General features: G+C 39.1%; 1 protein-coding gene and 1 long non-coding RNA gene across 3 annotated transcripts in view; one reads left to right on the top strand and one right to left on the bottom strand.

Moving 5' to 3' along the window:
* RPAP2 (RNA polymerase II associated protein 2) overlaps nt 1-9,180 on the top strand; it is a 32,656-nt gene extending 23,476 nt beyond the window's left edge. For both annotated transcript variants that reach the window (XM_018072280.1, XM_018072279.2), the window contains exons 11-12: nt 7,886-8,035; nt 8,605-9,180. In XM_018072280.1, the coding sequence (XP_017927769.1) occupies nt 7,886-8,024 (139 nt within the window). In that variant the 3' untranslated portion in view covers nt 8,025-8,035; nt 8,605-9,180. The remainder of the gene's footprint in view (nt 1-7,885; nt 8,036-8,604) is intronic.
* On the bottom strand, nt 6,074-17,643 carry LOC108639599. Its single transcript, XR_001920617.2, has 3 exons — nt 17,472-17,643; nt 12,396-12,446; nt 6,074-6,140 (listed from the first exon to the last, which is right to left on the bottom strand). It is a non-coding gene; the product is annotated as an uncharacterized LOC108639599 (long non-coding RNA).
* Nucleotides 17,644-23,351: the final 5,708 nt, after the last annotated feature.

The following is a 23,351-nucleotide window of genomic DNA, read 5'->3' as shown; positions in this document are numbered from 1 at the left end:
TTTCTTCTGGGTTGAAATTCTGAACTCTTTTTTGCCTTGGCATTATGATGACAAGTAAGCTGAACTGAAACTTCTTGGAACGAATCTCTTTATGAATGCAAGTGCTTTAAATCAGATGCAGTATTATAAATGTTCTAATCCTTTGTGTCTGTGAAATAATGTTGTAGTCATAATTTGGAATATGGTAATATAGATGTGGGTACCTACTCTGTTTTTTAGAAAATTATCCTGCAGTCATATCTGTTAATACAAAATGGTGGAACAGAGTCTGATCCAGCTAAACTTTGTAGAAGAGAATTCTGGATAAGAAACCATAGATGTCTTGGAGCTGATTTTGGTGCTTCCTTAGTCCTCTCAAGGTCTTTCTAATCCACTGTTAAAGAAACCTGAAAATGCTATTTGGCATATAATTACCCAAGTAATTGTTTTTTGCTCGACCTATATGATATTTCCGTTGATGGCAGTCCTGGTAGTCATTTAAAAATAAGTAAGTCTTTGAAAATAGAGTTCTTAAATATCACTCCATCAGGAGGCAAATAGAGGCATTACATATTATTACTAGGACTTTAAAGGAGTCACAGGTTGTGGAATTTTTGTCACTGGCATGACAGCAAAATATTTCCAGAGTGTTAGCTGTCATCTTTCTCATTAGACAGGCTAAGCCTGGGTTAAAAACAGTGATCCCTGACTAATTAAGGCAACTGTTTAGTGTTACAGGTTCAGCATAATGCTGGCAAATGCTTGTAGGGAACGTGACGTCATTTTCCACCTGCTGAATGTTCTGAAATGTGTAGTTCCTTTCCTGGACAAGTGCCAAGGGAACTGACTTTGTTCTGTGTGTGCATATATAAGGTCACGACACTTGCTTGGAAAGAACATTATAGGAGTGATACTGTGTGGGGAAAAAAAAACAGTTGATGCTTGCAATTGCAGAGACTAAAACAGTGTACAAAGCAATTGAGTTCTAAATTTTCTCTCAGCTGAATAGAAATTGTTGCTATTGTTTGTGCTACTGGTTACGCACAGGGAGCTGAAATATGGGAGTAGTGAGAAATGCCATTTGCTAGTTAATTTCTGAGAAGAATTGTATTATATAATTAATTATGTTGTGCTAAAATAGTATGAGTTACATTAACTGAAAGTTTCAGGTGTTTATCTAATTTTTGAGACATTTTAAATTTTTTTTGTCGTTATTTATATAGAGAGTGTACCTTTGAAGGCATGTTGCCTTCAAGTATACAACGTACAGATCTGACACAAATAGCACTAAATGGCTGTACTGAATGTCACACCATGTATGTGTCACTGTGGTTTCCTTAAACACATTACTGATTTTAAGACTTGAGTGTTCATTTGCATCAGACTTTTACTTTGCCTGTAAAATTAATTACTGTCCTAATGATGAAAATAGAAATTTCTTTTATATATGGGAAAGTTTTTAATTAGTCCTGCATTGAAAGTCAAGGGTCATTTATCTTATGGAAGTTAATATTTTGAGGACAAGTTAATTGATTTTTTTTTTTCCTTTTCTGTATTTTGTTGTATCGATGCAACATTATTATAAATTTTTTTCATTGCAGGACCTTTGTAGTTACACAGCTGGCTATTACAAATAACAGCTGGCAGCTGATGGAGTAGTCCGTAACTTTCAAGGGAGAGGAAGAAAGTGGCATAAACAATATATTCTACTACTCATGCAAATAGCTTGTTTGTTAGGTTAAAAAATTGCAAAGATCCAGAACATTTGCATTTTATTAAATCCATTTTAAAGGAACAGTTTCTGTACCTGATAAGGCAGCCATAAGCCTGTTGCCTCAACTCTTCTCTCCTGCACAGTACAGTTAAAACATTGAAGTGCCTTCAAAAAACGTCCTTATGCAGTTTAATGGAAAAACAATAACTGGACTCTCCTATGAAGGGAAAGACATAAAACAAGCTCTCATGGGGTATGTTAGGGTAGAACTTGCACACTATTTTGCAAATGTCCACGCAGCCTCCAAAGCCCCCGTGAACATGATGTGACTGGAGGGAACTGCTGCACAGCCTGGCCCCAAGGGCCGGGCCCCGAGCCCCGTCCCAGAGAGCTGTGGGGTGTGGGCTGGTGCGGCTTCACCTTCAGTCTCAGACTGTTCTCTGAACTGCGAGCTGCCTGTTTGGATACACGGAACTCACTGGGGCAGGGGGGAAGGGAAAGAAAAGCAAGTTATTGTCTCTTTTTTAGTTGTTAGCAAGCACTCCTATCAAGTAGTTAGATAAACCCTTGTTACTGCAGGAATGCTTTCCTTTTACTGTTAGTTGTATCCATCTGGCTACACCACAAGTAAAGTTTTGGTGGCCACATTTGGCCCCCACAAGTTGACTTGTGTCTGGACACCAACTATATGAAAAATGTGTGTGGAAAGTGAAATTTAAATGAAGAAAATATATATTTTGTGTAAGTATATGCATAAACATGTATGAAAGATCATTTTTATTGAGCGGACTTGTAGAAGCTGCATAGGAAAAAAATGAAGATGGTGGAAACAATTAACAAAGTTAACTTTTGAATGAATCTTAATTTTTGCCATATACTTGGGTTATGTAGGAATTCCAGTCGTTGATTTTGAATCAATGTTTTTAGCATTGATTTGAGTGTAGTGGACAAAAATTTTGAACTATGAATAATTTAGTTTCTGTTGCCATCGGAGAATTAAAGTGCCTGTGCTGGATTCTGTGGACAAGTCAGTACACAATAATGAAAGGAAGTTAAATAATAAATAAAACATAAGTTGTACTTCAGTTACAAAATTCTTGTCTTTATGATGAGAATAGGATCTTCAGGCTATATTTAAAACTAGACCAGAATAGGCTTTTTTATCTCAATAGAAAATTTGGTTTTTTCTGCCAGTTGTTACCATTCAACACCATGGACTTCAGAGTGTTTTATCTTTTATTAAGAGAATATAATACAGGAATAAATTGGGGGAGATTAAAGAAAATTGCCCCTGAATACTCATGATTTCCTCTTTGACCCATTGGATATGGTAACAAAAGGCCCCAGATTAGAAGGTGCTTAAATTTCAGAGTTGCAAATGACACTGATCATAATTACTTTTTTTCAGTCCTAGTATAGTTTAATTTAAAAAGCTTAATTCCTAAGATATATTTAAATACTTTTGCATCTTGTTTGTAAGTTAGATGCTTCCAGTTCAAGCTTGTCTGTCAAATATTAATGTGTTCTAATGGAAAATGTTCACTCTAGAGACAGTCTTTTACTTTTAACGGTTTGGGGTTTTTTAATGTTGAGATTTTTCAATGATGCTCAAACTAAAGTTATTAGAAACAAGTGGGGTTTTTTTCACTGAAACTGGGAACATAACTGCTGAGTTGAGGCTGTCATATTTTCTAATTTCTGAGCATGTGTTAAAACAGTGTCAATTGTAACCACTTAATTATAACAAAGTTTATAATTTTTTTAAGCTCCCTGGTGTTGCATCTTTAACTTACAGCTACACTCACATGCTTCAGATCAGCCTTCTGTCTGAGAGTAACTCTGGCCTTAGGGATGCATCATGCTTTAAGGTCTGTGGAAATCCTGCTGTGATTTAAGATACGTTACTAACAAAATTGCTGTCTCTAGACAAACCTACTGTATCCAGTGAGATACTGGAAGTGAGAGACTCTACCTCTAAGCAGGCAGTCAATGTATTGTGAAGAACATTCAAAATTACAGTGATGCTTTGACTTACTCTGTCAAAATGTCTGAGTGCCTTTGGGCAGGGATTCATGAGATGGATAAACACAGCAAGTGGTTGGTACATGGCAGCACTACAGTTGTATGTACAGGCAGATGGTCTACGAGCCACAGTGCACATCTCTTTCAATGAGTTTTATTGCTGATGTGTAACATGTGTTGTATTGACTCTGTCTGGCCATTTGTCTTAAACAAAACAATTGCTTTATACCTTGTAGAAGCAATTGGAGACAATTTCCTTAGTGATTTCAACTCAAAATACAGAGCTGGGAAGAAGAGTATGTTAATGGTAAATATGAAAAGCAGTTGATTATAAAAAAATATGTAGAGGGAGAAAGCTGGAAGTCTTGTGGGTTGATGGCCTTTTAACTTAGTCCTTCTAAGTATCAATTAATTATTCACAAAGATGGGCTGTCCTACATTCATGACTTTGTTTTTTCAAATCTGGAATTGACTCATAATAGCCAAGCAAGTGTGAGTTTTGAATAGAAATTTGACAGATTTCCAAATTAATTTCCATTATCTGTGACCCACATGATGGTGCTATTCCCTGCTTTTGAATTACAGACTTAGACTTCAATAAGCTGCTCTTCTTTCAGAGCCATTTGATCACACACACACAAAAAGCGTGGTATTGCTAGTCAGTCCTTACCAGATCCCAGAAACACACTTTGATGTAGAGTTTCCATTAAAATGTTTTTCATTTGTGTCTGAGTATTGGCAGACTTGTAGTATAACAAGTTTTTCTATTCAGACAGGGTTCTGTTTAATGCTTTATTGTAGTAGCTGTCAGGTAATGATCTCTAGTACTTCACAGAGTGTCTCCTGCACAGTTGGGTTTTGTCATGTGTTACTCCTGGCTCAGTCCTTGTCAGCAATGTGACGTGACTTTGTCATAGCCATGAAGCAAAAGTGCTTTAGAGTCATGCTAATGGCACATTGCTGGAATGGCTGATTGATCTCTCAGAATCTTCAATAGCTGTGGTGAATCACCTGAAATGATGGTGGAGGCTTGTAAGTACTTTTTGTTAAGTGTACATCGTACATGTTACCAGATCTTCAGCTGAAATGCTTGCACAGAGTGAGAGGAATAGATTGCTCATAGCCATAGTCGGATTTGTAACTGTCAAAACAGAGCAAAAATGCATTGGTCTTCCTTTCAGGTGGGGACCTGTTGCAAGAATCTATTGATTGCACCTCGATCAGAGGCTTGTTGGCACCCTTGTAGCACATATGAAGTAATCTGTGCCTCTGTGTGTGTTTTTGTTGGAGAAGGGGAAAAAATTGCTGCCTGTATTTGCTGCCATATCCTCCTTCATTTCCATGTTCTGAAACAAGTGTTCAGGAGACTTTGTGATCCTTCATTAGTTCAACTCCATCATTCTAATAGAAGAGTAGTTACCAGTCATCCTGGTTATGATGATCTTAAAAATATACTTGTCAAATGTTTTTGTAAGGCAAGTAATTCACAGAAAGCTTGGGTCTTGAGTTGAAGCACTGAAACTATGTAAACATTTTGTGGTAGCCAGATGTCATTTAATAGCTTGATGATAATTGCTTGGTCTTCACATGAATTTCGCTTTTGTGGTTTTTTTCTTGAACATATAACATATGTGGAATAGCCAGCAAATACAAATTTTATCAATCAGATATAGTTTGACATTTTTAACACTTTTTAATCTTTACAAATACCTGTTTACCATATGGTGTAAGTGGGTGTGCAGGAAACGACACTTTCATCAACTCTGATATACTACTTTTCCATGAGCTGAGCATGAACATTTCCTTTTAACGGGTGTGCTGAAGGCGAGCCTTTGAAGAATGGGTGTATGATTTTGGACTGTAACATTTATATTTGTGTAATTCTGTAGGTGGTTATTTTAAAATCACTTCATCTTTTAGCTTTTCTTATTTTTATTTTACTTTATTCACAAAAGTCTGTTCCAGATGAATGTTGCAATATGTGAAAGAAGTAACAGAAAAGCAAAATTCATATTTTTCTTTTCATTGTTGCAGAAGCCAGTTGTTGTTTTTATTGTGGTCCAGAGTATCCCGTTTCCTGTTTATATTCTGTCTTTTGAAGATGCTGCAGTGTTTCAAGGGAATTCTATGATCTTTGAACTGAAATCCTGTGTATCATTAAATTGAATTAGTCATGATAGTTTCTTCAGACATAGGGTCATAGTAGCTTTCAGTGACTTGAAGATACTGATCCCAAATGCTGTTCTGGCTTGTTTGCATACAATTAAGGTTTAATTCAGTTAAACAGCCCCTCAATGCTCTGTTGTGCAGTATCTCAAATATACATTGGACCAGTGTTACTTAGAACATGTGACTTACCTCTTGATGCAAATAAGCAACTTGTGCTTGCTCCTCTTGCAGACAAAAGCTTCTGCTCCAACATCCACTTAAAAGTAGAAAAGTACTCAACAATAACTGCTTTTCAAATTACAAGTTAGACCAAAAGGACACAGTTTTCCAAGAGTGAAGTGTTTGCACATATATTCATAAATGTTTAACACATTGTCCCATCAAGACGCAACTTTTAACTAATTGCTAGAAACTTGTACGTGCCTCTCTGAAGTTACTTGTTGATTTAGTCTCTTGCTTATCAGATAATTAGTGACTTAATTAGTTTTTAAACAAAGCTCAAGTAAGGAAAAAAATTGATCCACAGCTAAAATGTCTTTTCTTTTTTTAACTTCCCTTTCTCAATATTTAATGCCTGGTAATTTCCCTAACAATATTAATACCTTTTTCTTTCTTTCTTGGTGTGAGCTATAGTAGCTATTCCTTAAACAGAGTGTCTTAAACAGAGTTTAACATTTAGGATATGTTTGTAATTCATGAAACTATGTAATACTACAAACTGCAGTACAAAAAAAATTGTGTGAGCTTCATTGTATAAAGATTTTAGTTTTAGAGTATTACTTAAAGCTGCACAAGTTTTCTCCTCTTTTTGAAAAATAATGTCCTTGTTAACATCCTCTTAAACCCATGGCAGGAGTAAGAAAATTCAGATAAAAATGCATGTAAATCTACATCATTGCCAAGAGAGTGGTTGACAATGCTGCAACTGCCTGGCACCAGCACTCAGGAAGTCATGACTGTTTCTGCCACCAGTCTTTTTTCATATACAGTCTACTTAATTCTAAGAAGGATGAATTGAAGACTAGCAATAATGCATCTCTGGGTGTTTCTCTCACTATCCTTGTCTCCAAACACTCTGAAATGGTTACTCTGATCCTCTATCAGCACTTCCTCTGCTCCCCCGCTGACAAAGCGTCATAATGCAAAAACCAACCTCCAGCCTGTGAGGAGGGGCTCTGTTCTGCCAGCTCTGTTCTAACTGCCCAACCTCTTAATTAAACTGCTTTAAGGTACAGAGTGTCAAAACTAAGAAATCAGGTTGCTCTGATTACTCACTCAAATTGTTCCTTGGTCTGAGAATTTAATTGATGTCTCGTGCCTGTGTGCATCAAGTAAAATAAGTAATAATCCAAAATGCCTCTACGGGAGGCTTCTCTGTGTTTGGAGAAATCTTGGCACAAAGCAAAATGGGTTTGCTACTCTTAAGTTGTGGTTTATGGCACACAGAGCAGGGGAAAATTGGCTGAGGAAGTCACCTTCTTGAAAGTCTTTATGAACTTTGACAGTGTGTGACTATAAATATTATTCTTGGTTCTTTTAAACAGAATTTTATGGTTCTTTTATATTTTAGTCATGCAAAGAAGTATACAGCTTTTACTGTATGATTGTTTAGGAGATTTTTGGTAACGAAGAAAATAATGACCGAGATCTTTCCTTTTTTATGTATAATTGTATAATGTTTTGCACTTTGTTCATTCTGAATTTTGTTTATCTACATTAAATAACAGCAGTATACACCAGTTAGAGACATACAAACTACTCACTCATTTTTTTCCAATTAGGGGTTTTTTTTCACTACATCTTAATTAAAAATCATATTTTGGTGTGGATCACATTTTATATAACACATACAGTCCATTATATTTTGTAATGAATCAAGTGTGACAGTATGCACTGCCTTTCTTCAATACCGTTGTTTGAACACACAAGCTTTGCTTGTTTTTTTACGTCAGACACTGAAAAATTGCTTTTCTGTATGAAATATGTTTGGTTTTTTTCCAGATTGTCACAAACTACTCCACTTTTCAAGAATACTCAAACAAGCCCAATGTACACACAGTTCCTGACCACGTTGCTGGAAGAACTGCATTTCAAAAATGAAGATTTGGAAAGTTTAACAAGAATATTTAGAATGGACTGACGACTTGAATGGTCAGTCAATTTTAAGCTACTTTGTGTGTCATAAAACCAAGGCAGTTAACACTGGTTTTTATTTTCAGCATTTTGTAAGTATGCACAGTAACTACAGATTGTATCAGCCAGAGTAGAAAATGTGTGAAGCACATTTTAAAGTAAAGAAATATATATAGTATGGAAATGAGTGTCATCATTTTGTCACTTACAGTAAATGCCAGCTGCTTACTTATCACATTAATCTTTTGATAATATGTAGTGGTTTACTGCAATTTTGAGAGGAATTTTTACTACCCCAATTTTTAAAAAAAAAATAAATTCTGTGTGGCTACAACAGCCAAGGCTCAGCAGGGTTTTTTTAATTATTACAATTAAATTGTTTTGTTCAGTCTTTGTGATATAAAATGGAGTCGAGAGATATGTATTTTTTTCTTAACGTTGAGACCACATTGCATTCTGGGAAGGCCAAAAAATTTAGAGCAAATACCTTATTTATTTTGATCATATTAAATTGATTCAATGAAAACAGAGTTATAATATTAATTAGTGTATTAACATTACTGATCTCAATCCTTTGTTCCCCACAGAATAACATGATCATCTTAACATCTCCTACCACCTGAAATAGTTGCACAGAGAATAAAAGAATACCTTCAATTGTTGGAACTTTTTTAAAATGAAAAATATAGTTTAGTATGAATTGTACTATCTGCACTTCTGCTTTTTCATTTCCTTGCTATGGGTAAGAATTTTGAAGTCTTGTGGGAAAGCTGCCTATAACAGCAGTTGTTCAAGGTATGCACGAAGACAAGTTACCATGTGGATCATCTGCAAACTGTGTGTTTAAAAGCAGTAGAAAGGAATTTGTTTTTTTCTTAGTTTGGAAACTTTCAGTTTGTCTACAGGAATTAGGGAAAGAGGGGGAGGGGAAGAATATTAGCCTGGAGTGTTAAGAACAGTGCTGCTGACATTTTTCCGGTTGCCCCAATGCATGGAGCAGTAACTGTAAGAATGACTGTGACAGTACACAAAGATGTCTGAGTTATAGCCTGTTTCTCTTGCTGCTTCTGACAAAAGGAGTGGTCTTTGAACTTATGTAAAAGTTATTTTTAAACAGACTCTGTTAATAATTTGGACTTTAACATATATTTTAATAACTAAAATTTTTGGCTTTCAGTAGTCATTTAATTTCAAAGAGACATGTTGTTTAGACTGAGTGTCTTTGGGCTTGCTTCTGGCACTAACTGATTATAAATTGCAATTTAAAACTAATCCACTAGTGATTCTTAATGATTCCATAATATGGTTTACTGCATCGTTCTCAGTTCATAGGACACTGTCCTCTGAGAGCCTTGAAGGTTGTAAGTGACAGTGCTTAGTCTGCAGCAAATGCCAGCACTAGGTAAGGCTGAAGCAAGACTTACCAGGGCTGCTGCGCAGCGACTCCATTTGAAAAAACAAAGTTTATTCCTTTGTTTTGTTTCTGTAATTGGACATCATAAGGGAACTCTCCACTTAATTAGTTTATTGATGTGTTGTTCCTTCATACGTTCAGAATAAACGCAAAGGCGGCCATGCAGCTTTTCCCTGGAAGCTTCATTGTGCAGTACACTTTATTTAGGAGATGCTTGACTTTTCCTAACTTACCTTGTAATGGGAAGTTATGTTCAGTATACATTGTAAAAGCAACAATTTAGAATGTGCATAACCTTTAATGCAGAGTTACAGCTACACATTTTTCTAAGTATGCAACAGGAAAAAATTGCCCATTGCAATCAGAGCATGTCTGATATAAAATTCGTAAGAGTTACTGGATAGAAGGTACATCAGCTTTGGGCCGTGATGGAAAAAGTTTACTTGATACATATGGAAAGAAGGGTCAAAACCTCACCAAAAGATAAACTTCTGTAGAAGACTGAGTAATAGGTATGATACTCTTAGCAGAACTTAAACCTTGATTTTTACATCTATTTGCTTCTGATTTTAGAAGTTAAATATATTTCTATTTTTAGCTAGAACTTCACTGTGGATGAGCAAGCCATTGTCCTGTTCCATGCACATTTACCTTGGGGCACAAAGATTACCTCACAACAGTTTTGTTATACTGACTGTACCTAGAAGGCATTACAAATATATCAGGAATATGACTGTGTTTTATTACGTTCGATGGCTCACACTTGGAAAGTTTTTACACTTCCTGTCAGTTTAGTGGTGTGATTTTTTTTATTTTTTTTTTTAGTTATTTTTAGGCTTGGTCTTCAGCACCTACTGTGTAGGAAATGTACGATCTTGTAATAAGAATGAATAGGTTGCAGGCTCAAAGACCTCTTTATCAGGGTTCAGTGTAGCTGCTTTTACTGTCTTTCTCAGCAGCTCAAAAAAGTAAGCTTTCAGAATTTTTGTCTCTCTCCTTCAGCTCCTGTGTGGTAAGCTCCCCCATTCTTTTCCTTGCCCTAAGAGAACAGAATAACCTTTATCCTTCCATGAGGCCAGAAAAAAGACTTCTGTAGAATGCTGGAAATGCCCTGAAGAAATATTCCTCACTTACCTTTAATGATTTTATCTCCCTTAGACGTGAGTAACACACATATAAATAAATGGAGACAGTATGCATATATATACCCATTACGAGGGAGAAAGGCTGTAGACTCATCTGAAAAGGATCTTTCATACTGTCAGCCTTAACGGTATGTAAAGATGACAACTGAAGTACCAAAAATTAAGTTAATTTATGTAATTTTCTTATTAGCATGTTTTGTAACAGCTTAACTGCATAGAAATGTTCAAATCCAGACATCATTTTTGGCTTAAAGCTAATTTCTGTCACAACTATCTGTCCTTTAAGAGATGTCACTCTTTCTTAATTCGGTTTTGGTGTCGCTCCCCCACTTCTCATTCTGCTTCTGTTTGCAGGCAGATTGTTGCCTTGTGGCCTTGTTGCTGTGCTTACTGTCTTTCCTTCTCTGTGAGCTGAGCGGATGAGGGCAGATGACACTCAGGTCAGTGGTGGTTTCAGCCTTATCTCATACACACTAAATTTTTGTGACTGACTTGTGAGCTGCTGAGACCGACTTGTGTAGGGACATTATGGATCTGGGCCTTAGGGCAGATGGGGCATAAGTAGGGCAAATAAAGTGTGATATTTCTTTAATAGGGGAAAACCAGACTTCTACAGTGATTTTTTTTTTCTGATGTATATAATGGATTAAGTAAAGAACAGAAGAACAGTTTAGTTTAAAGCTTGAAGCAGAGCCTGCTTCATGCTGTTGCAGCTTCTCTACATCAAAGGAGGAATGTGTGACACAAACCCTGCCCAGCACAGGTATGGATTTCTTACCAAGTTTTCTGTAGTAATGAAGTAATCTCAGAAAGAGAACAACCACGTATACTGAGAAAGTCACATTTTTTCAGTGTTATTCAAAGCAGTCTTTATGCTGGCCAAAGAGGCTGGCAAAAAGGCATGTGTCTATTTTCACACCAAAGTTCAGTTCACAGTCCTGTAAATACTCTCAGTATAAGCACTGCCCTCTGTAATACTAAACTTCCTAGTGCAGAACCCTTCACTACTGCTGTTTTGGTTCTTTGTGCCCATTGACCACGCTTGCTGATTTTTATTGGAGAGCAGAGGATTCAAAGTGGTCCATTTGATAGTCACCATTTCGGGAAAGTAGGAAAGTCGTAAGGTAACCTGTAAATTATCAGAGATTATGCTGCATCTGTCTAAAGTTGGCAAATGTTATGCTTATATATGGTAATACAAAATTCTACATTAAAACCAGAAGAGAGCTTGATTTATTTCATTGAAGACTATCAAAACAAAAATGTGCCTTAGTAAATCTAGAGCAGCATAACTGACAGGGCTGTGCTGCTGTCTAAACCCGGGACTGGAAAGTTAGATCTACCCTGTCTTTTAAAGAGTGATGCAGGGAGCGACAAGGAGCATGGTACATGTATGAGATACATCTGGGGCCTCAAAGGCTTTGTCCACACTACACATAGAAGAGTCACCTGTATTTTCACTCTTCAGTCTCAGTGAGTAGCTTAAAAGTGAGACATCTGTTGTGGTTTTAGGGAGAAATAACGGTTCTGTGAACCTTGATGTTCCATGTAATACCCTTCTTCCCCTAATTTGAGAGAACCTGGACTCTACAAAATGCAAGAGGGAATGAACAGCTCAGCTGGACATGAAGTCTGAACTGACCTTTTAACTGCTGGAGAAAAAAAAGGACTAACACATCAGAGAGAAGAAAAAGGAAGAGAGAAGGGGAAAGCAGTATTCACACCTTCTAAATTTAGGCATCCAACCTTAGGTACCTGCCTGTCTTAATTTACTTCAGAGAGAACCAATGCTCTTAAATTTAGGGTCTACAAGTCTTACCTTAGTGCAGGGTATGAAGTGGGTGGTGGTAATACCTCTGTCCCTTAGTCCCTAGTGGGGGAAAGAAAGCAGAAAAGTCAACTCAGAGTGTCGACCATAGTAGACTGGTTCTCCTTGGAATAATTTGTAATAGTTTATGAAACTTAGACCCTAAGTTTCTAAGCAATCTGATCCTATTGTTCACTTTGATGGCTACTATTTCTACTAGAATTTTTCTTAACCAGTAAGAGTTAAAACCAAAAGAATTAAATTGAGTGGCACTGTTTAGGGGAAAAAATAATGCCCATATGTTGAAATTACATCCAGGAGGTTACATTCAAGTTCTACAATTTGCCTCTAAGCTTTCCATACTTACTGTTTATTTTTGCAATTGCGTACGAACACACAGTGCTGTGGGTGGGGTTTAGATTGATCTGACTGGGGCAGCAGGTAATGCTGAACTGTCATTTCCAGTGAGCATTAAATATTGAAAACACAGAATCAGCTTCTCTTTTTGGCAAGTCCTAAGTTTCCATTAGCAGCAGATGGTATACAAGGCAGGGTTAGGCATCTACCTATAAAGACCTCTTGTTTCTCAACTGCACATCTCTACCACCTGACAGCCAGTCGTGCTGTGATTAGAGTCAGAGGAAGTGGGTGTGCCTTCCATTAGCAAAGGCAGAAAGTAATATTGCTGAACACTTTTCCTCTTGAGAGCTTTCTTTTTGTGACTATTCATCTTAGAAGCACTTCTCTGCACAGAGCGTGGAATGCTTTGGGAGATGCTTGAAAGATGCTGTGGAACATGAACTGTGGCATTTGTGGTGCTAAACAGGATTTGGTGAGGTGGGGGCAGGGAGGAGCTGGAAACCCATATCTTCAGGCAGCACTCATTTGAACACTGGTTTAAAAAAGCAAGTGAAAGCAGATCAGCCACTGAGGCAATGTAAGGACATGTGTGATTAAATGTTAGTCATTCCCCCTTAGTTGCTTGCAGCTGTAGACTAGAGCAAGGTGCAAGCTGGAGTTCTAAAAAAAATATACTGACTTTGCTACCAGAACTGAATGTGTAAAGTCCTAGACTTAGGAAGGCTAATCAATCAGAACAGTGCAGTGGCCCCTGTACACTGCAGATGTCCTCCTGTTTGTTGGCTTTACTGTGCTATCCTGCAGTTACCCCAAGACAAGAGCTCTAAGGAGGCCCTCTCCAAGAACAGGCTAGAGCTGACACAGAGGTGATCCCAAGGCAGTTTCCTCTTGCCACTCTGCAGAATCCCACCTTGGAAGGCCCCAGGATGATTTGGTAGCCTGTACTTTAAAGCAAAGTCTTCAGTACGTTTTTGCACGCTGTGATTACCTGTGGGAGCTGCTTGCAAAGATCAGAGCGCAGAGCCAGTGGGGCTACTGACTGCTACATCCTGCACCACTGCCAGCCAGATCAATGCCATCTCTGGCAATTTTGAGCCTCTTAAATTTCATGGTGTATGTAACTGCACTGAACACTTAGTGGGACAGCAGCAGCTTCCTGGGAGTCCTACAATTTGGTTAGAATTAGTCATCACTACAGAGAGTTTGAAGGACTTTGGATTCTGCTTTAATAAGCAGCAAACATTTAGATCAGGATTTACATCATAAATCTTGCTTTTTTGTTCTACTCAAACAGGAGTGTCTACAAATCAGGTTAATATAATTTAACAGTACAGTAGTTAAGTAACAAAAAGGATCATAATTGGTAGTATTATCTAAGAAGCCAGAACAACCCTGCTTACAGCTGTCAGCTAAGATCTGACTCATCTAAGGTATTTTATAGCAACCATATGTTAGGCACGTCTATCTCACCTATTATGCAAAAAAATGATAACGTTTCCTAATCAGGATTTGCCACTGAGCAGGATTTTCCATAAACATCTCAGTATTGCAAGTGCTATCCACAGTCAGGGGAAAACCTTTTGCAGACACTTCTGATTTGTTAATTTAATAAATAGAATAAATGCTTACAAATCTGTGGCTAGTACTGATTCAGCAAGGCTGGCTGTAGTTCGAGTTACAGGTGCGTTACTTTGGCAGTTGAAATGTTAAAATGTCACTTTAGCACAGAATTCCTGAAGGTGACTACTAGCTTTTTTGCACTTCTTATGCAAGAAGTGCAAACTCCTGGGTGTTTCAAATTGAAGACATGGTCTCAAAGCATGTGATACATGAGAAATACTTCACTGAGACCAATATTAAATTGGTATAGTATCTTTACCTGCATAGACAGAAGAGGGAGGGTGATTTCATATCAGTATACGAGAGCAAGATTAAAAAATGTTTGAAAATATTACAGTCTTTTGATAACAATGCAGGTGGTTAAACTAGAATAGTAATTGCACTTTAACAAAGGCATACACTGTTGCAAACCCCACTGGCTGTTGATTTTTGGGCAAGTTTTAGATCCAGTTCACTTTTACACAGAAACCTGCCTAAGCCTACACCCCTCTGCAGTCTGACTACTTCTTGCACAAAGATTGGTTATATGTCCATCAGCCTTAACTATTCCCAAGTGATCTTAAGGAATAATATGGGGGATGAAGCTGCTGTCCCAACACTTCCCTCTGTTCTCAAAAGGGCAGTAGTTTTACTGCTTAGAAACTCTGATTGACTTAAAAGCTTTTTTGAATACATTCTTCTTTTTCTGAACTGTGGGCTGTCACTAAATTAAAAAAAAAAAGCAAAGTAGGTATTTTTGCTGCTTAAGATCTTTGGCTTGTTATAAAATTTCACAACTAGAAATGTAGTTAAAGTGTTTCCTTATTAAGATAATTTTTCCAGAGAGTTTTCGAAAATAAGTAATTTTACATTAGCCCTCTACAGCTCTAGGTCAAAAACATGTCATCTCTGCTAACTAGTCATTTCTAAGATCCTCCCAAGCTCTGCTCTTTTGTTCACTGAACATCTGATGCTTCTTGTTATTCTTCTATAACCACAGATGTGCCCTCTTCAAAAAACTCACAATCTCACAACGCTAAACTGACAAGTTGAGTGTCAAACCACACACCCCAAGCAGCAGAAGAAAAACAGAATCCCGCTTGAAGGAAAACAAATCACACAAATTGTTTCCAAAGAATGAATCTGAAACATTTCAAACTGTGCCCAGGCATTGTTTCCTAAGAATGCAAATGCCATTTTTATGCTCACTTACTGTATAATCAGAGGCTGCTCTCAGAAGGAAGAGATAATTTTGAACAACTTTTTATTTCCTTGTTAGGGTGAGTTTTATCTCTTTGAACTGAACTGGAGCCTTGCTATGGGACCAGGATGGGTCTCCTTTTTGCCGAAAAGCAGCAGGGCCGTTGCTGTGCTGGCTGAGTTACACAGCAGGGTAGGTGAGGCCGCTTCCCCGGGAACGTGCAGTTTGTGTGCCACGGAGCCGCTGTGCACCGGAGCCCCGGGTGGTGCTGGCTGAGAGCAGCCGAGAGCTGGACGGGACTGAGCAGAGCTCCCTCTGCCTGAGCAGCCACCTCTCTGCTCTAGCGGGTCCCTGGTGACAGAAGGTTCTTTGGGCAGAGTGAAGAGATTTGTCGGGTCTCTGCAGCCAGGCTATAGCAGGACCCATAGCCCTTTCAGCTGTAGTGCCTCTCTGCAAGCCATCCCTCCTCCCACTGCAAGGGCTGATGTGGGAAAAGATTGCAATGCTGTAGTGCTAAGGTGCCAAATATGTATGATTTGGCTTGGCAATAATTCTATAACTTACCTGAAAGGCCTTATGATACTATCCTGCAAAGAATGACATGTAAAGGCAGTAGGAGGGGTCATTACCATGCTGAAAAAATACTCAAGACCAGCTAGCTGGTTTCCTAATTAAACTATCAAGCACAGTTCACACTTTATGCTGTCTCCTTCTCTCTATGGTTCAAAATTTGTCACAGCATTAAAAAACCCCAGTTAAAATATAAAAAGCATGGCTACAAATGTGTATCTAGCTGCCTTGAAGGCTCTCTGTCAATATGTAACTGTAAGATAGTGCTGTTGTTTAGGCTTCACTGAAAAACTTTTTTTTAATCTGATGATTCAAAGGTGAAACATTGACCTTCAGTTTTGGTACTTGACTGATGATCTTCTGTAAAGATCTGTGTAGGAGTAATGCTGAATTCTGGGTTACATCATTTATATATCAAGAATTTGAGTCAAAAGTTGGATTTCTCTTTTTCCTAGTTCATTTCTATCTGATGGCCTTGAATATAAGAGATGATGCCTGAAGCAAAGCTGATAAAGTCACCAGTGCAAAGAAGCAGGGGGTGGGAGGGACACAACAGCATAGATACATATCTTCACATCCTTATTTCCTTTACAAAGGGAGGAAGGAAGTTCCCTGCAGGTTAGCCAGAGAGTATCCGCTCTTACAGTCTAAGAGGTAGCAAAGTACAATTTCCAGGAGCTGCAGGCTTTCAAAAATATTGAATTCAGTATTTCACAGATAATACTCCATAAAGTGCTTTCTATACCTAGGGCTCCTGAAAAACTTCTACTAAAAATTCACAACTGAGTGTACAGCCAGAGTTACAGACACTCACCCCACCATTTCATATCTCTACTCCGTTTCTGTCCCATCTTCCAAATCCTTGTTCTTCCCATCCCTGTGCCCTTTCCACTCTACCCCTTCCCTAACTCCAACAGCTAGCACTCATCTTCCTACCTGCTCCCTGTGTGCCCTTATAAAGATCCCACCCAACAGTCAGCTTCCACAGCAGCAGAGACCCCTGGGCTTCCCACCCCTCCCGCTGGCTCCCTGAACCACAGGAAGGGTCAGCACTGCCCAGTGAGGGCCTTGAGTCTCCTATCCTCCTGTCCACATAGGGAGCTGCTGCAGGGAACCTGCTGCAGGGTTCATTTTTTCAGCACAGGATGGCAAACGGGCCATCTCTGCCCTTGCTCCTCAAAAGTGGCTCACACGTGTCCTTGGTTTGGTGCCCATGAACACAGGTGACCTCTCTACAGCTGGGATGGCACTGCCCCGGGGCCAAGTGGATTGTGCAGGCAAAAGTACTCATATAAGGATTCTTAAAACAGCATCTTTAGGTTATTATGAAGGTTGTCTCTAAAACAGATATGACTCACCCAACAGCTACAGCAGTGCTCCTGCGCAGAGATGAATAAGAATTTTTATGCAACTTCTTTAATCAGAAGAGGCCTGCTTGGTTGAAAATGAAACCTTTGCAGGAAAATGTTGGTTTTGATTAATTTCTCAACTTGAAAAAGTGTCCAAATTGTCAGTGTGTATCACTTCAGCATTTCTAAACACACAGAAAGGGGGAAAAAGAAAAAATTAAGAAAATTAAGTTTCAAGTCACTTTTCATTTTAAGATGGGTTAAATTTCATTATATGATCAACTGGAGTCCAGCCATTTTAACACACTTTACACCATGAGTTTTTTATTTGCAAAAATTTACATTTTCACTTGTCTTCCCAAATTGTTTGTTGTAGATTACACTATGTAAATACTCAAATGTATTTTTCCTTAGTAGAAGTACAGTATTTATTTTTAAAACTAATTTGAGGAGGAGCCATAACAGCTTTGTTCGGAATTTCCTGCTATGTTATAGTAGCCCTTGTATCTCTATAGACTGTTACCTATCAAAGCCATTACTTTTCATAATGCAACCTCAGGGAAGATTTTATTGCTGAAAAAAAAATATCCATTCCTACTTTTAACTAACTGTTGTAAGAAATTGTTTAGTTTCAGAACTTTGACCAGGATTACAAATTCACCACTGAAAATGGATCAAACTAATCAGTGGTTTCAGAGGATCATGCTTATTTTTATTTGCTGACTTTTTGACTGAGCTAATAGTCTTCTTATGGCATATTTACATTTATTGAGGTGAGCTCTTTACCTGTTGAGGACACCTTTAAGATGATTATCAATTAGCCATTTGATCATCAATTTCAAAGCATTTTCCAAAGATACTAAAGCCCTTCTCACAGAAAAAGAAAGTGAAAGGGGAGTGGCGTGACTCATCTGGGCACATGGACTATATCAGATGCAGAGCCAGAAATAAACTGAGCTTCTGGTACCCACACTCGTGGCCAGGGCACTAACATGGCTTTTACCAAAACTGATAGCAGGCATCCCACCATTTTGCAAAGGAACATCCCTTTCTGGTGGAACATGCATTTGCAATTCAAAATATATTTGCTTGGGTTTTGGCAATACATACTGTAATGCCTCCCTTACTCTTTTGCCTAATCCTACCCAGAGCAGGAAGAAAAATAAAAATGCATTGAGCATATTTTTCTGTATCGGTTGCTTTGGCTTGATGTTGCTGATACTGTAAACTTGGCTCCACTACAAGCAGAAATGTTACAGTTGAACTCAGTGAGATTTTCATAAGTAATCACGACCAGATTTGGGTCATATCTGTAGATGTACTCACTGCAACCTTTAGACTCAATTTTGAATGTGGTTAAGTGTGTTGAGGCCAAGCATTGTAAAATAAAGAGACTAAAAGCAGACCGTTTGCTCTGGCCTCAAGTGTGAATGCTGAGCTCTTTGAGGAATCTGAGCCACTTCATCTATCTTCTTGTCCCTTTATAACCGGCCTGCCCGTTGAAGAAGACAAGATGAGGCTACAGATGTAAGGGCAGCTGATGGTTGGGACAGAGCTACATGGGAGATGTTTGGAGAGCACAAGACAGGAGCACTGTGGGGATGGAGGTTTTGATATCCTCTAGCTCAGTGCTGCTCATTAAGGCCATCAACAGTAAACTCATGGGGTTAGGCCATGGGCTTTAAACTGCCCTTAGGGAGAAGATAATGTAGCCAGTCTGGTAAAATGGCTATATCAGAAAGAAAGCAGGATGGACTAGAGCAATTGATAATACTTTATAAGAGTCTGGCAAAACCAGAGTATGTTTCAAAGCAGCAATGAACTTCAGGTAAAAGATGAAAGAGGGTATGAGAGACAGTCCAAGGAAGCCTAAGCCAAGTGTTTAACTACTACTACAACAACCCAGTAGTTCTGGGTTACTTTGGGATGATTAAGGAAGAAAAAAGTGCTTGGGGTTTGGGCATGGGTGGGAGCTGTTGTTACAAACTAGTAAGATTGCAAATCTTGGCTGACTCTGAGCAAAGATTGTAAGTATTAGTTCATAGTTCTAGATGGGTTGGTTTGGGGTGGTTGTTGGAGAGGTATGTTTTTTTTTTTTAAATCCAGGCCATCCATGTAGAGGCACTTTTTATTCAGTGAATTGCATCAGCACAACAGTCAAGGTACATACAGTATGTGGCAGCTTTTGCTGACCTTGCCAGTTTAGAGCCCATGACTAGCACTTGTTCAGAGAGGGGTAAGGAAGTGCCAGCACCAGGTGCCATGTGGAAACTTAAGCAGCACCAGCTTAGGAGGAGAGAAAACACAGCAGAGGTTTAGGGAAGAGAAGAAGAATGAGAACAAAGGTTTGACACAGAAGGGAGCAGCAGATGAGCTCACAGGAGGAGAAAGGGGTGCAGGGAAGAAGCTGTGATGCTAAAAATCTGTGACAGTAGAATGGGCAGAGAACATTAGAGGATGTGGAGCCATAGGGTAATAAGGAGAGTGGGTCAGTGTTACAGGGTGATCTGAATTGCATAGTCACAAAATGTGTTTTAATACAACCAGATGCAATAGAACCACCTGGGAGAAAAGAAAGCAAGCTCCTGGGATGAGAATCTGCCTCTGAAAGCAATGATGGATATAGGGTGTGAAGTCAGCCTAGACAGCTAAATGCTCAGCACAAAAGTGTAATTATCTTTTTAGCATCTGCATCTGTGTATCAGTGTTTTGTTGCATGTATTCCTGTACAGATGTTTCTTTAAGTACAGTACTAATTATAAACAGAAGAACCACCACAAAATCTGCACAGGCGTCACAGACTTGTGAAACCATTGCAGACCCAAACCATGGTGCAGATGGTGAAATGGTCTTGTGTGGGAGTTAACTATTTCCACATTAACGTTATTCAATCACAGTGGCCCATTTTCACATAGCTTGCTGAACTTCAGAAGGTTTGCACAAAGGTTAAGGTTTGACATTTTGAGACGGAGTATCTTAGTCCTCTATCCTCTAGTGAGAACTACAATAAATAATCAATAATAGAAGAGAAACACACACTCTTACTGCATCCCTTTCCAGGGTGGAAGCACTGAAAACATGCTTTTTTGACACAAATGCCTATTCTGAGGTTTTCATTACCAGGATTTCCAGTAAAATAGCCATAGGCAAGAAAGCACTTAATCTGACTGTTACATTAGGCTTCCTGAAACCACATGTAAGTGGAATTGTGAGTGCAGGCGTAAGAAAATGTCCTTAAACTTCTGATGGACAAACAGAATTACATTTCTATCAATATGTAAGGTTGCGATGAAGTTCTACATAAAGGGTAGCATTTAGTGTTTTAGGGGTTTTTTTTGTAACCAGTGTGATTTCTGTTAGTTTATGCAAAGCACGCCTCTAAGAATGAAACAGATTGAGACAGGGCATAACGTCTTGTCACAGCAGCATAATTCATGACTGCATTCAGAAATCACTTCTCTCTTTAGATTTAGGTATTAGTTCAGAGATTACTTCTAGAAAGCAGTATTATCTCTTAATCACTCTGTTCTACAGATCTCTAATTATATGTTTAGCTAATTTATTACTGCTGCACATCTGTTATTTCTGCAGTACTGGATAGATACAGCACAACATTTTCAGTGTTACTGCCATCACAGAGCACTGTATCTGTAGGGGTTTGCCCTTCTTGATCAGAACCCACCCCTCTCACCCTGGTACTTGCTGTTTTGAGGCTGTGAGAGGAGGAGGAGAACCCTGGAAGCAGCCTGCCTGCTCTCACTTTTGTCTCCTGGATGCAATGACCAACTTAAGGGAATTTAGCTGCAGAGTCCTTGAAAGTCTCCAACAAACATGTATGAATTGTGGGTTCACAGCTTGCAGTAGGAGTTGCAGGTTGGACAGAGGTAAAACTCCAATACTAAAACAAAGATCTTTGCTACAGGCTTGATCTCAATGTCCTGGAGCAATTAAAAGAGCAGCAGAGGTACCAAACTGTTACCCACCACCAACATGGCAGGATTCAAAAGTTCTCTGGTCTGTGTGCCAGTCTCAAGTCAGAAGCTGAAGCCACCTGCACACTGATTCCCTGGTCACTGAGAGTCACTGCTTTGCTCTACAAACCCAGCAATGTCATCCAGACAGCACTCACAGGCATGCAGGTACAAACATGATGTAGAGGGAATTGGCAGGGTCATTAAGGAAAGTCCCTACGCCCTTGTGTCCCCAGGTATAGGTCCCATTTCCCTGTCACACACCTTCAGGTAAAGAAACAAAGTGCCCATTTCAGAACAGCAGCTTGAGAGGGATGAACTCTTTCAGGTGCTTTTCCCCCCTTGGGACAAAGCAGTTCTGCAGGTACCCTGCAAATAGGAGTGTGGAGAGAGGGGAAGACTTCCCACCCAACGTACCACGAGAGGGAACTGCAGCTTCATAAAGAGGAGGGCACAGAGCCAGAGAGACATTTTCCCATTTTCAAAGATTGCTGAAACACAGTGGCTGCCTGTAAACCCAAGCAAACAGCAACATAACGGGTCAAGCACTGACATAAGAGAGTTCAACTTACTTTGGTAATCTGACAGTTACAGGCAAATGAGAACGGGGACCATAACAGCCACTCTTAAGCAACTTTTAAACACACAGTGTTTCCTATGGTCACAACACAGAGCAATCCCAGGAACAAGTCCTCTTAGCATATAATGACTGATAAGTCACCCAAAAGACAAAAACCCCAGCACTCTTTTTAAATGCAAAAAAAGATTAAAAAAAAAGGTAATTTGAAATAAATACCTTCTACGAAAGAGGAGAAGACTTGTCAAACTCTCCTGTGTGCATTCTGCTAATTGGACCAACCCACAACCCAAACCACAGAGCATTCAGGCAGGGTCTAATCCCACTGCAAGGAGGCCCCTGTCACACAGTAACCTCCCCCTCTCCATTAAGGTTGGGTTCTGACCAGGAATGGTTGCATCCTTCAGTCTGGTTTCTGGGGATTTACTGTTTTGTTACAGCATTGGATGTGCCACTTCCAGTTTAATGCACTGAATTTCAGGCTGCCCCCAATCATGTGCGCAGCTACTGAGCACAAGTTCTTTCCCCAGGAAGGTTTAAGAGTAGCCCTTAGTGTCATGTTAGTCCCCTGCCTTGAGGAAGAGCAGAGTGAAAAACAAATGCTGCCATAAGCACAAACCCAAAATGTGCTGAGCCACGCAGAACTGCAGTGGAAGTACTGGAGATAAGAGTAACACCCACTGACCTGGTATTTCCAATAGTCAGCAGTGACCAGGAAACAATTGTTTTCCCCCAGTAGATGGACTGTTGCTGAGTTTAGCCTGCAGAGACACCCTGGCAGCACCAGTGAGACTCTTGCTATATAGGTTAGATGCAGTCCACACAATATTGGTTGAGTTACAGAGCTACAAACAGGTTCAGTTCAGTTTAGAGCACAGACCACTCAGATTTACCCTAAATACAGCAGATTAGATATAGGTCATCCTACAGTCAGGTTCCTGCTCTTTGACTTCAGTTAGAATAAGACAAATCTGTCACATGTGAGTCAGCTTCTAAATGCTCTTGGCATGATGGGAGTTTGCATTTATACAGAACTATGTAAATACCAAAAAAGAAACCAAAGATTTGACCTTTGTTTACCCAAGTGAGTCTCAATTGAAAAGGCATGTCAGATTTTAATAGCATTTCTAGGATTGATTCAGCTCTGACAGACCAATTTCCACAAATTGACTGCAAGTACAACACATCTGTACTCAGCAGGAAGCCTATGCAGAGACTGCAGTGGCATCAGGAACCCACAAGTTACACAAAATAAACACTTTGGTGCAAAAGTCTGAACCAGGAGCAAAGCGAACATGACAGAATGCACTGATTTTTTCACCACCTTCTCTCCAGCAAGGA

This window comes from Manacus vitellinus, unplaced genomic scaffold (genome assembly GCF_001715985.3).
Source record: "Manacus vitellinus isolate BGI_N305 unplaced genomic scaffold, ASM171598v3 scaffold_21_pilon, whole genome shotgun sequence".
NCBI lineage: Eukaryota > Metazoa > Chordata > Aves > Passeriformes > Pipridae > Manacus > Manacus vitellinus.
Note: the sequence above shows the minus strand (reverse complement) of the source record. Positions and strands in the feature narration are given on the sequence as shown.